The 13830-nt window shown below is 36.4% G+C and overlaps 1 protein-coding gene across 1 annotated transcript; it reads left to right on the top strand.

The window, feature by feature from the left end:
* The first annotated feature begins 422 nt into the window (after positions 1-422).
* LOC145765042 (uncharacterized) lies at positions 423-12093 on the top strand. The gene is made up of 12 exons (XM_082576779.1): positions 423-563; positions 1046-1162; positions 1970-2074; positions 4414-4574; positions 4962-5094; positions 5326-5449; positions 5805-5977; positions 8126-8377; positions 9049-9300; positions 9749-9893; positions 10218-10370; positions 11035-12093. Exons 1-12 carry the CDS (start codon positions 494-496, stop codon positions 11237-11239), a joined length of 1890 nt encoding a protein of 629 aa, XP_082432905.1. The 5' UTR covers positions 423-493; the 3' UTR covers positions 11240-12093.
* The last annotated feature ends 1737 nt before the right edge of the window (positions 12094-13830 follow it).

The raw sequence follows: 13830 nt of genomic DNA, 5'->3' as shown, positions 1-13830 counted from the left end.
AGTTATTTCATCTTATTTTTTTTGCGTTTACTATTTTGCTTTTTGCAACTAAAATATTAGGCTATGTTGTGAAAAAAAGATGATTTAAAAGTTGTTAAGATATTCATACTATCAAAATATGTATATATCATAGTATCAAAATCAAAATATCTAAAATCTCATCAAATATCAAAATATCATAGTATTTGATTATCAAAGAGGCAGAGAGAGTAACTTTTGATGTCCCCTTCTTACCAACTATATACTGTGTCTATTTGGCTGCTGAGATTTGAGAAAAACTGTTGAAATACAAACTTTTTGTGTAAAATGTGTTGTTGACCACTTGAGCACGGCTATTTATTCCACATTAGTTTGTAAAATGCTGATAACTTTAATTTGCTTAAACTTTGTCGTATCATTTATAAATTATACTCTTTCTATTAGTAAGGTTGTTGCATTTCAAAGCTAATTTTGTAAAAACAAACTGTGTATTCATTCCAAAACTATTTTCAACATGGGTTTTGATCCTGAACATCATGTGGTAATTGATGATGACAAGATGTCTCAGCAAAAGCAAAAAACGGGTAAGAATTATATGCATACTGCATAGTATTAACTCAGTATACATTTAATCATTCAGAGCTACTCAAGTTGGCCATAACAGAACATACTTATTTCTTCAATTGACAAAAATAAGCTTAACTATAGAATTGTAAGGATTCCTTAAACTTCATGTAAATCAGAATAAAATGTTAACAGAACAAATACAAGCAAGAGTTTTCTAGTATACTAAAAATCTTTCTGCAAATTAACCTTATCTGGCAATTCTGACTTGAGTCATTTCAATTACAAGAAGAAAATTAGTGATTGTTTTTTTACAGTAACTTGTCAGCATAAAATGAACATACGAACTCAGTAGCAATGACCGTGAAATCAATTTTCTAGTATACCGTGCTTGATTACCGGTACATCACCTTTTGCATGTATAGCACTGGAAGTTGTGACATATTGTCCATTGCTTTGTTTTTTTAATATCTTTCAACTCACCTTAAGTTGACTATTTCAGAAAATCGTACCTATTTATCCAAGCTGACTCTCCATCAAAAGTACACACTTCTGTTTTCTGTTACAAGTATAGGATTATTATTGGTTGCCATTATTGCACTATTAATGGTTGTTGTTGGTGAGTATGGTTATAGTTTATATATTCAAGCTTATGGTTGAAGGTCATGCCATAAATAAATACTGTAATACTGACTGATGTATCAATATGAAGACTTATCATTGTGCAATTATATGTGCTTCGTAATAAAGTAATGATTTGCATGCGAAAAGTTGTCGCAGTGGATTGATTAGGCTATAATTATCTTATCTACCCACACAACTATCAATGCGTGTTTTCGGTATTGCAATGAATGTCATGATATCACACTGTTCAACTGGTGTTATTATCGGTTCTTGGACTTCTTGGTTTATGAAAACTTAATGTTTATTAAAGAATATGCTAAACGAGAGTGTAAGAGCAGCAGTCTGGAGCGACAAAGTAAGTCACTTTTTAAAGCGGAGCTACAAATATTTTTCAGTTTCTTTAAGACTCAGTTATCTTCCAAACAAGAAAAATAAAAGAAATGTTCTTTTCATATATATATGTTTTAAGTTTTTAATGGATCTGAATCTAGCTTTTTTGAATTTGCAGCTCTAAGGCTAACACTTTGACGTCGTCGGCTGCATTGCCGAGTGGTGAGAACCCTGGAACGACTCTCGAAAGGGCGCCGGTTTGACACCACTCAAGAGCATGTGGCTGTGTCTTTGGCAGGCTTGCCTGAAAGGCATGCCTGAAGGTGAACACGAAGATTGGCTTCCTTGCCTTCCCGCCCACTTAATTTAAATCTTCTATCATCTGGCGTCAGCCTTGATACAACAAAAAAACTTTGACGTGCTTGAAAGGTTGCATCTGTGGCCTATCTTATGTTTTTGTTTCCTTGAGCAGGTCTTCCACGACGAGGAGGTGTTTGTTTTAACATAAGTGAATCTTTAAGAACTGGAATAAGACTTGAAATTGCAACTGATCCAATTTATTTCAACTTATGTGGATGTGAGTAGTTGTGACCGCAGTTTTCTTAACTACAGTATATACGACCAAGCAAGCTTGATTAAGCAAGATTATGTGCTTGTATCTACATTATCATGTCTACACCAAGCAAAAGCTTTCATCATGCCTACACCAAGCAAAAGCTATCATCATGCCTACACCAAGCAAAAGCTTTCGGAACTAGAGTATATTTTCGAACGCCACGGTTTGAACATATTCCTGGCTAGAATTTTTTTTATCTGAATGAATACGTTTGGGCTTGTACCTATTACAAACTTATTAACTTTTGGTTGAAACTTTATACTGGTAGTATATTTTGAGGGTCCACGTCTATTAGGCGCTGACAGTTAGGCGCTGGTCTAATAGGCGCGCACACTGTGGCGTCTGGATATTTAGGTGCGGAGCACTGTGGCGCCCGGTCATTTAGGTGCTATTCCTAGTAAAGTCTGCAGATTGTATCAGCTTGGCAGGTAGGGGCGTAGGGCAATGCTTTTCACACAAAATATTATATTGAACAGAAAAATATGTTGTTTTGTTAATGCGTGTGCGTTGTTGGTCATGGCTTCAGTGAGTGAAGTTGCTTAAACCGGCAATGCTTTTTCACACAAAATGTTAAATTGAACAGAAAAATATGTCATGGCTTCCGTGAGTGAAGCTGCTTAAACCGGCAATGCTTTTTCACACAAAATATTATATTAAACAGAAAAATATATGGGTGAAGCTGCTTGAACCGGCAATGATTTTCACACACAATATTATATTATTACCGTAGCCAAAAAAGGACAGGCAAAGACTATGGATCTGCCATGATTTACGACGTAGGGATACTTCCGTAGGATTACTTCCAATAATGTTCGGAAGCTTGAATAATTTATTGATAAAGCTTTCACCAACGCAAACCTGGACTAACAACAAATAAAACAATAATAAATCAATAAAACAACAATATATTTTTCTGTTCAATATAACATTTTATGTGAAAAGCATTGCCGGTTTAAGCAGCTTCACTCACGGAAGCCATGATATAATTTTCTGGCAAGCTGCCAAGCTGTTACAATCTACAGACTTTACTAGGAATAAACAGACATAACTAAGCAACAACACTACATTTAACATTATAAAAACAAAAAACAACAAGCGAACGTTTTCGGCTAGTCATATAGCCCTTTTCAAGCCTATAAGAAAAATACATTATTGAAAGAAATGCTGAAGAATCATATAGTATCACAGCAAAAATATGGTCAAATCTAAACATTTGAGAAACTGCCTCGCTCACACAAAATGATAACTGAAAATTACACAGCGCAACGGGTCAAGTATTTCAGAGGTAAAAATAATTGATTGTTCAGACAAGGACTCAGGCAGATTACGCAAGAAAGACAGAAGCACAAGAGATAGTGGCACAAAACAAAGTAATGCGAAAAGCACAAGACGTGATAATTTAATCAAAAAACTGTTAAAAGGTAAGAAGCTCCGCAAGCAAATAATTGCCTGTTGAGACCTGGGTTTAAAGATTTGATGATCAATGCCTCATGAATTTTGGTTTCGAATTCGGACAAACACTTACGTACAATTTTGAAAGACTGCAATGACGGTTTATTATTTGAGCACGATTGGCAGTTTCTAATATGGTCTTTAATTGCACTGTTTTTATTAAAATTAGCCAAATTCAAATGCTCTCCCACTCTCGTCACCAAATGTCGCGTGGTCATACCAATGTATGACGATCTCGCATCATGCGAGCAAGTGAACTTATACACGACGTTAGAACATAAGCGGAAAGGAGTTTTGGACTTTAACTGAAAATAATAACCAGCTTTAAATGTTTTATAAACGGGAAAAATCTTAACGTTAAACTTCAATGCAATAACTTTTCTTACAGGCTTGAAAAGGGCTATATGACTAGCCGAAAACGTTCGCTTGTTGTTTTTTGTTTTTATAATGTTAAATGTAGTGTTGTTGCTTAGTTATGTCTGTTTATGGTTTAAAAGAGTTACCTCTCTACCCAAATTGTATTACTAGGAATAGCATCTAAATGACCGGGCGCCACAGTGCTCCGCACCTAAATATCCAGACGCCACAGTGTGCGCGCCTATTAGACCACCGCCTAATTGTCAGCGCCTAAAAGACTTGCTCCCTATTTTGATACTGTAATCGATAAGCTTACTTTTGAAGGGTAAATTTTAGTAAATGTCCAAAGACAAAATATATTATTGATTGTTCAAACGATTGCTGAACGTTGTGCTCGCTCCGTAATCAATCAACAATATTGCAAAGCGTGTTAAATTAAAAATGTCATTAAAGAAAAAGAAATGTCTTGAACTTTTTTTTTAACTTTTCAGTGCAGAACTGCACATTTGATCATGAACAATGTTCCAACGAGTGTCCCTTGGGATATATTACTGATCTGAGGGGATGCCCAGTAAGTTGCACTTGCGGCCAAACTGGATATTTTCAAGGGGACATCCAATTTGCGTCAAATGATTTGTCGCAGTTGATGTTGGTGAGTGAAAGACAAAAAACTGTATTTTAATTATACAGTAATCTTTGGACTTAAGCCTTTGTTTAACTCTGATAAGAAAACTTTTCATCCAACCATTTTCACGAATGTAGGCTACGAATTTTAGCCAAAAAAAATTACAAATGTGTAAATAATATTTTTGATATTTGTTGTAACCTTACAGACTTTCTCATACTGAGTGCATAGTTTCTTTGATAACGCCTTTATTCAGTTATATCGTTTTGCTAATCGAAAGCTCTCACGATTTTAAATTACGAATTTTTAGCAATGACAGTAACCAAGAATAGATGTTGCAAAAACGTACATCTTTTCACATCAACTTGTTTATCTGCTTGTATTTGTATATTAAATACGCTTCACTGTCTCCAGATGATATCAGAAACCTCTGCCACCTCCATCGATGTCTTCAATTTACTTGACGACAACAACGAAAACTTCAGGATACGCACTTGGGGCTATGGAGATCGAGCCATCGTCCCGTACGAGATCGATGCCGCTTTCGGTAACAGCTTAGTTTAGTTAGGCTATTAGGCTTATGCTTTCCGCGTGATGACACATATTATAAGTTATTCGATGCTGGGATCACTCATAGTTATTCCATCCTTAAAAACATGGAAGTGGTAGTCAATTCAAAACTTGACGTGAATGTAGTTCTTTAACACGGGAGCCAAATCACGCAAATTTCGATTGCATGTTTTATTCAGCTCTATTATTTTGGTTTTGTTTTCACCAGACTCTAGCACAAAAGCGGCCATCACAACTGTTATATCTTCCATTTCAAGCAAGACTTGTGTCCGTTTCATAACCCGAACAAATGAAATTGATTACATACATGTCTATCCATCCGAAGTGTGCAGGTAGGCTGGAAATCATAGGTAGATTGTTTTGCATCTGGGCTGGTGATTACCGACGACGTGTGCGAGTTATCTCGAGCGCTCATGATTGTTTGGTAGTTTGTGCATGTGGAGATATGCTATAGCCTACTGATTGCATTTTATTGAAGTTAAATTTTTATCTTTTAGCTGGATTTGTAGATAGAGCGTAGGCGATGGGCGCAGTTTCTACGAGAGTCGAACCAGCGTCCCTTGTTCTTGCGGTTCTTAGTTCGTAAACTCAGGCGCTTAACTAACTGAGCTATTGGGGAAAACTCGACCTAATTGCTACTTATTGGTAATTGTTTGCACACCTCAGAAATTGTTTTCGCCTTTTCAGCTCCAGGGTTGGCCGTAGACCGGGAGAGAACATAATGTTATTAAACAAGGACTACTGCGTTGGCACGGCCAGTGTTCAGCATCTTTTCATGCACGCTCTTGGCTTCTACCACGAACAATCTAGGCCCGAACGCGATAAGTACATCACTATACATTGGGATAACGTGCGCCGAAGTAAGTATTAGCTGTGATTTCAATATACGATCGATTATAATTGGATTTCTCTTTGTGATTTGTAGAGGATTTTGAGATTAAGGCAGATGTATGGCAACTCAAGCAAATCGATCAAAAGTTTTAAGCGTTTGTATAAACTCAACTAAAAAATTTGTGTTTCTAATTTTTATACGTTTTTAAAACGCCTTGTGGTATAGTGTAGCTATAACCAGGGTTGCCAGTTCCCCGGTTTTCCCTCGGAATTGTGTTAGTTTTGTTTTGGAGTAGCGTTAAGATTTTAGCAGTCGCGTTTTTTTTGGAGGGTTTTGTTCCATTTCTACCAAAATATTTTCGATTTTGTCTGTATTATGCGCGAATTTATCATATTTTGGGCTACTTTTGGGCGTGTTTTTTCACTTGTGACGATTGGTCTTTTCAGAAGCAGTTGGGTTAGATATTTTGAAAACATCTGGCAACTTTAGCTGTAGCACAAATATTGTGCAAGACTGCAACAATTAGGTTTTCAGTTTAACGGAATGGCCCGTTTCGGCTAGTCCGATTCGGCTAGTTCCCTATTCGGCTACAGTTTTGAATTGTATTTTGTATTTTATTCCACAATATCGTTACAGAAAAATAAATTGAAATGAAATTTAGCGCAAAATGTTTGAACAATTAAATTGAAATGTTTGCTCACATAAAATCGACATGTATCCTACGTCACCGTCTGTATGCAAACTTAGAATATATTAGAATCCTCAACTATTACAAAATTCCGAATCCAACGACGCCTTCTGTTTATTTAGAGAAGGTTGTGTTTTATTCCACAATATCGTTTCTTTTATAGTTGAAATTGTCGAAGCTTTAGATAAGTGGGGTTTAGACCTAATCACTGAGATCTTAAAACTAAAAAGCGAATTAAATTTATTTTTTGAACTATTAATGTTTGCTCAGATAAAATTGACATGTATCCTGCGTCGCCGTCTGCATGCAAACTTAGAATATATTAGAATCCTTAACTATTACAAAATTCTAAATGCAACGACGCCTTCTGTTTATTTAAAGAATTTTGTATTTTATTTCACAATATTGTTTCTTTTATAGTTGAAATTATCGAAGCTTTAGATGAGTGGGGTTTAGACCTAACCAATGACATCTTAAATCATATTTATGACACCGGAAACATCCCTAGTGATATGGTACGTTCCATATTCATAACTTTACCAAAGAAAACCGGAGCAACAGAATGCTCACTCCACAGAACAATTAGCCTTGTGAATCATCTAACAAAGATCTTACTCCGAATCATGATGATGAGATTAAGACCAAAACTAAAATCGGAAATTTCAACAGTACAGTTTGGATTTGTTCCAGACAAAGGAACCACAAAAAGGAATTTTTACATTAAAATGATGAGAGATGCATGTCCGATTCGTCTGTTTATTTACAGAATTTTGTATTTTATTCCACAATATCGTTTCTTTTGCATTCTTGCATTTTATCCAGTGTTTACCTTTGAGTGCCTTCCCAGACGGCAAAATCTGTCATTTTCACATTGATTCAACGTCTGCAATCGTTGACGTCAACGACGACGTTGAATCAATGTAAAAATGACGAATTTTGTTGTCTGGGTTCGTTCAAAGTAAGTGTTTTACATCAAAACAACATTTTCCATGATTAACAATAGAGGTTAATGAGAGAAAGTCTCAGCGAAAACGTGTCAACGGAAAAAAAGACAGTTGCCAAATAGCGTTTGACATAAAAGATAAAGTTAATACCTAAGTGGTAGTTTAGAATAAACCTGGGTTTCGGCGTTACATGCCCTGGAATTCCTTTGGTTACTTCCTTCGTTAGACTCTCAGTTGATGTTACTTTATCATGGCAGAAAAAGACTGTTGCCGAATAAGGAACTAGCCGAATTGGGAACTAGCCGAATCGGACTAGCTGAATTGGACTGAAGCCGAATAGGGAACTAGCCGAATAGTAGCAGACCCTCACCCTCAGTTTAAACACACAAGAAGAGTGGAAATTGTACGAAAACTTGTAAATGACCTGTCGACTTTGATTCAATAAACTCGCGTTGGTTATAAGATCTTTAAATCTCTAAAGTACAGCTAATATAACTCTAGCATGAGAATTTGTTGTGAGAAACATGACGAATCTTTCTTTCAGATGAAAAACATAAGCTGGCCAAGTTTAACGAATTATATTCTTTAAACTACGGCGTGGAGTACAATGGAAAATCCCTTCTCCATTTTCCCAATCAGGCATTTGCTATCAACCCCAACTTACCGACCATCACCGGCAAACATGGAGTGTCCATTCGAGGAGAAGATCCTGCCGATTTATTCAAGGGCTTTAGTGAAAGCGATGTTTCAAAAATTAACTCCCTTTACAGATGCAAGGGATACGAACATATATTTGGTAAGTTCAAAATTAGTTAATTAGACGACTTTATTATTTTCTATCTAGCGTTTTAACGCCAGCATGTAAGAGAAATCTGACTACAGGAGATGTGATAGATCACTACGTTTATGTTTCTGTGTAGCCTATCAACTAGAAGTTTCAATCATTCCATAATTACTTTTTTATCTATTTAGGCATCTATAGCTTGAACATGACATGAGTTCAGTTTTGTTGGCTTTGAACTTCGTGCTGTTGCTGTTGCAATGACTTGTGAATAAATAACTTTCAAACTATTGCTGGTTGTGTATGTGATTTGAATTCATTGTTGCGTCAAATTAAACCTATGTAACAATGTTTGTTTTATTTTTTTGCTGTGGTTAAAAAGTGTATTGTGTAGCTTACCAGTTTACATGGTTTTTATTGGTAAAAAGTTGCTGTAAAACTTAAATTCCCGGTTGGTTTCCATCCAGCTTACACGACCACTTTTCTATTAAGCCAAGTATTGAGTACTTTCTTTTCATGCAAAAGAATCTTGGTAATACAACCACACTTTTCAGACACAATGGTGGATTGGTGGTCGGATTACTACATTAATACATCAGATCCCATTCTGTCTTATGTTGGATACTTTTGGATTTTTTGTACATCAACATGTGGTTCATTTAATATTTCTATCTCTTTTCACATAGAAAATGCTCAGTGGGGTGAATGGTCTGCATGGGCGTCATCTGCAAAGATCCATCCAACTTGTATACGCAAACGGTCGTGTTACAGGGATGGTGGCAATACCAGTGGCGTCTGCTTGACTCGAAATTCTGTATCTGCCAAATTTGAGTTGGCTTCTATAGATTCCTGCGATCAAGCCGCTCAAGTCCAACTCCAAAACACCACCAATCCAAGAGAAGCTCGTTTGATAAATCCACGCAAAGCCAATATCAACAGTTGAGTTTCTTGAATGTCTATGCTTTGAAATTGTCGATTATTACGGATTGTTTTAGTTTTTACGCGCCCATATATTGATTGTGGGGTTGCTTGACTTTTATCTTTTCACTTATTAAATGCTAACCTGTGAGGTTAGCTTTTATGTTTGAATTAAGTTGATTAATGAGTTGTTTATAGGTTCTTAGCTTCCGCCTTGACTGCTGAGTCGTTTAATTCATTTCTTCAAGTTTGGTGATTTGTAAGATTTATATTTATGCTTTCGTTTAGTGTTTGTTAAACAGTTTAAGATTTTTTTTTCTTTTTGTGTCTTGATTGATATGCATAGAACGCCAGGTTTTCAACAGAGAACGTACAAATTAATGGTGAGTGAAATGGTTTTATTACATTTCCGCTTGTTGATGGCTGCATTGCAAAAAAGCTACCTAAGGTTAACGAACTCATATGCAGGGATGCAAGGGCGAATGGAGCCTGGTAATCCTAATTCACCGAATCGAATCAGCAGAAGAGTGTGTGCCAACGGCAAACTGCTCGTCGGATTTTTTAACGGGGACAGCATGTCGGATTTACTGTGTCTATATGGAGATGGTTTTATGTAAGTTGGTTGTATAATGTCATTGTATGTTCTGATTGCATGCTTTAATTACCTGCAAAGCTTGTTTTTGACTTTGTCTCTGTCTTTGACTTTGTCTCCTGTTTTTGACATCATGTCAAAAGCTATTGAATCGCCACTGATTGAACCGGCGAAAAAAGGGTTATCGCTAACAAATCGACCATCGCACTAGTGGGAACAAATCAAGAATGGTTAGCGATAGGCTGATATCTTGTTGTCTGACAATTGTTGTCTCCTCTTATTATGTGAATAAGTAAAAGCGTGCTTAGAACGTAACCGAAAAGTCATCATAAAGAATTTTTTTAGGCGCATTTATCAAGCTGAAAACAAAGGGTTCTACAGTCGCCTGAGCTGGGAAGGACAAACCCCGTTCTGTAAGTACGATCCACAAGCAAACGTCATACCAGCTGATATAAACGGAGACGGTTACACAGACCTCGTCTGTCATAGATCCACGGGGTAAGATTTCTCGCCTTAATACAATAATTAATTTTTTCACACAACAGCGTTTTGATTTTTACAGCGGTGGTGGTCAGCTGCAGTATATGGCTCGACCATTTTATTTTGTATGTTATTCACTCTGAGGATGCGAATTGTCATAGTGCGCGAAACGTCAGTGAAGCAATACAACTACTGGTATATTTTTGCTTTCACTTTCGCATTCATCAAATGAACGTTGTAACTATTGCTAGAAAAGATAATAAATTTGATGATATGAACATTCAAACTTTTGAATATTCAGTCGTTGTAGATTTAGAGTTAATTACTTAACGTTTTAAATTGAAAATTTTGGATCTTTGTTTTGTCACGAAACCACATTGTTTTATTTTTTTATACAATAGTTACTTGATAATTACGGTTTAAGTTTGTTGAGACGCTGATCTGCTTCAAAGCACAGTCAGACCTTGTTATTCAAAGCTTCGTTGTAATCGGGATCACCACTTTGGATACAAATTTGCTGAAACCGATTTCATTCACTATTTTTACTCATTTCTTTCTTGCCGATTAGTGGATAACCTTGCTACACCGACATTATTTTACGAAATAAACTAGGTCTAAGGGCCCCGACTATGCTTTCATTCCCTTGTAATGAGGTTCTAAATCAGTCACATTCTATCTGCAGACTCATTGAAGTCATCATTTTGAAAAGTGGAATATTCCAAGAGTTCCTTGATTGGTCCGGGACCATCCCGGAATGCTTTGGAAATTCAAAGCAAATCTTCATTGCTGACGTGAATGGAGATAGAAAGGGAGATCTTATTTGCGGAAACAAGCAGGGTTTCCAACTAGAAAACATATTTCTTAACCGCTATCAGCCAGAAATTTGAGCTAGTTAACCATAGAAAGTTAGTCGTTGAGTCAGAAGAAAGACAGACTGAAGTTTGCGGAATATTAGTAGATAGTTGGATGTAGATCAGAAATTTTATTTGCGTTCCACCACAAGAAACGTTATTGCAAAGAATATCTTTCCTATCTTGTTAACTTTTGCGACAAGTAAGATTTTTTAGTCGTCATAAAAAAGTATCCGAAAGCACCCTTATGATGAAACATAAGCAATGGTGGAGGCAGCTACACCTCACTGTAAATAGCTGAGTAACTGAGATAGAATTTTGGCAGTTCTGTGCCGTTTTTTTTTTTTTTTGTCATAAAGCCATTTCAACGGCAAAGTATGTTGTTGTACGAAGTTACCTAAATAGTGTTCAGTTTGAAAGTTAAGAACAACTCAGAATGTAGCCCAGTTGCTGCTTTCTTGAGAACAGCAGTTTTGTCAAAGAAGTTTTAGAGATGTCGGGACACCACTTAACGGGATGACCGAGCCTGTCGCCGCGACAAGGAAAATGGTTAGGATTTGTCTATGGTTCAGCAAAAAAGATATGTGGCCATTAGTAAAGTAAAATAGGCTACTGCGTAGACCAAGATTGGCCACAAAGAAGCGACTTTTGTCAAACTGTCAAAAAGCTCTTATAATTTTTTCTATACAATCCCGATGGAGATGGGTATCGGTTTTTATGGTTTTCTAACAAAAAAAGTTTAATTATGAGAAAGCAGACTTTGCTACCAAGTAACTTCTTCAAGCAGCTAGGCTATGCTCCCTCTGATAGTGATTCGATTGGTTCCATGCTATTTTTTATGATATGTGCTACTTTTTACGTTCTGTGTTTTAAATATACTGATTCGACAAATTTTACAGTGGTTTAATCACGTCTGACAACACACAAACTCAACAGACCACAATCGTGTCAGCAGCCTCAATTCCAAGAAAAGAGCCTTAGAAAACTACGACACGCTGATTCCAACACTATTTTTATTGCATATAACTAGGGAAGTGCGTTCCGAAAGCCAGTGCAAACTGCTACTACCACAGCCAGGGTTGGCCAAGGAGGTTTCCCACAGTTTAGTTTTACCCGGGTAAAACCCTGAAGAAAACTGGGAAAAACTTGAGTTGGTAAAATTTGCAAATGTGAATGAAATAATGATTACTCCTCATAGTTAATGTTTATATTATCATCATATTTTAAATGAATCTAAAATTTCCTGTGCTCATCCTACAAAAAAAGAAAAATACTGTGATTTACTAATATCTACATTAGTTTACATAGATGAACATACCAGTATGTTATCAAGTCAGATGCTCCCTAAACATGCACTAATGTGGCAACCCTCTCATTGCCCAGTCTATTCCTTTGCTTTGTGTGGATTAAAGCCATGCTACTTAACAAGCGTTCTATTCCAGCACTGGATGGTGGGCATGATGATATTGCCATCATCAATGAAAAAAACTTCTTTACTGGCTCATTGTTTGCAACTTTTCTTATGTATTGCTAATATTTTAGTGGTGATAATTTTTTCATTAATTTGATAGAAGAGATGTTTGGAAAAATAGATTTATCCTTAGTTTCATATCCTGCCAGTACGAGAATGAAATTGTCATCTTTTTCAAAAGCAAAGTTGCGTGCAGTCTTGCTCGTCTGCAGTCAAACTGATCAACAATTTTTCCTTCATTTTTTTCTCACTTTTCTCCTTCCATGAGAGTAGCACACTAGACATCGTTTTTGAGGCTTTTCTTTTTTCTGTGGGAGGAAGCGTTTTAGGAAAGTGCTTACCACTGAGAGACTAGGAAGGCTATGTGGACGATCTCTACTGCTTTCCGGCAAAGTGCTGGAAAATATCAGTTGGTTTGCAAGCTGCAATTTAAACTGAAGCAATTAATCACAACAGCACAATACTGACTGGCATGGTCTTTGAGCTGGAGGTAGACTATTAATTCAATAAGAAATTACTATTGGTAGTTTGGTAGCCAGCAGACAGTAAGTCAGTACGCATTGAGAAAGTGTCAAAAGAAAAACCTGAAATATCACTCTGATGATCCGGAGCTTTATCTATTTTATCTAAGTATTGATAGATAGCTGTATTGATGCAATTCAGATGGAAAATGTCATAAGATAACAGCTGGCTAGTCATTACATTGCATAAGAAACTCCACAAACAACACATTTAAAAGTTTTAAGGGTTTCCCCCAGTTTTACGAGGGGAAACTGGAAAAAACCTCCCAACCAACCCTGACCACAGCAAACCCGCAGTATCAGGCTGAAACAAGTCATTTGTGAAGCAAACAACGATCATGTTGTTAAAAGCAAAACTCAGTTTAAATAATAAGTTTTACAGTAGGATTGAAGATGCTGGCAATACAAAACCGGTCGACCTCTCATAGGCGTAGGGAAAAGTTAGTTTTTGGGGTGCAAAAAAGTTCTTGTCCAAATTTAAATAAATGCGCCCAAATATCTTTTGCTACAAAGCATAGACCCTGATTAAAAATTCTACACTGCTCCCAATAGTCTGGTATAATTTTGATTATTTGAGCAAAAAATCAAAAATAAGTTTAATTTTAATGAAATTTTTGAAACATGCTAAAAGTTTT

Source organism: Aplidium turbinatum, chromosome 2, assembly GCF_918807975.1.
Source record: "Aplidium turbinatum chromosome 2, kaAplTurb1.1, whole genome shotgun sequence".
NCBI lineage: Eukaryota > Metazoa > Chordata > Ascidiacea > Aplousobranchia > Polyclinidae > Aplidium > Aplidium turbinatum.
The sequence above is the reverse complement of the archived record's forward strand: the minus strand, read 5'-3'. Positions and strand labels throughout refer to the sequence as shown.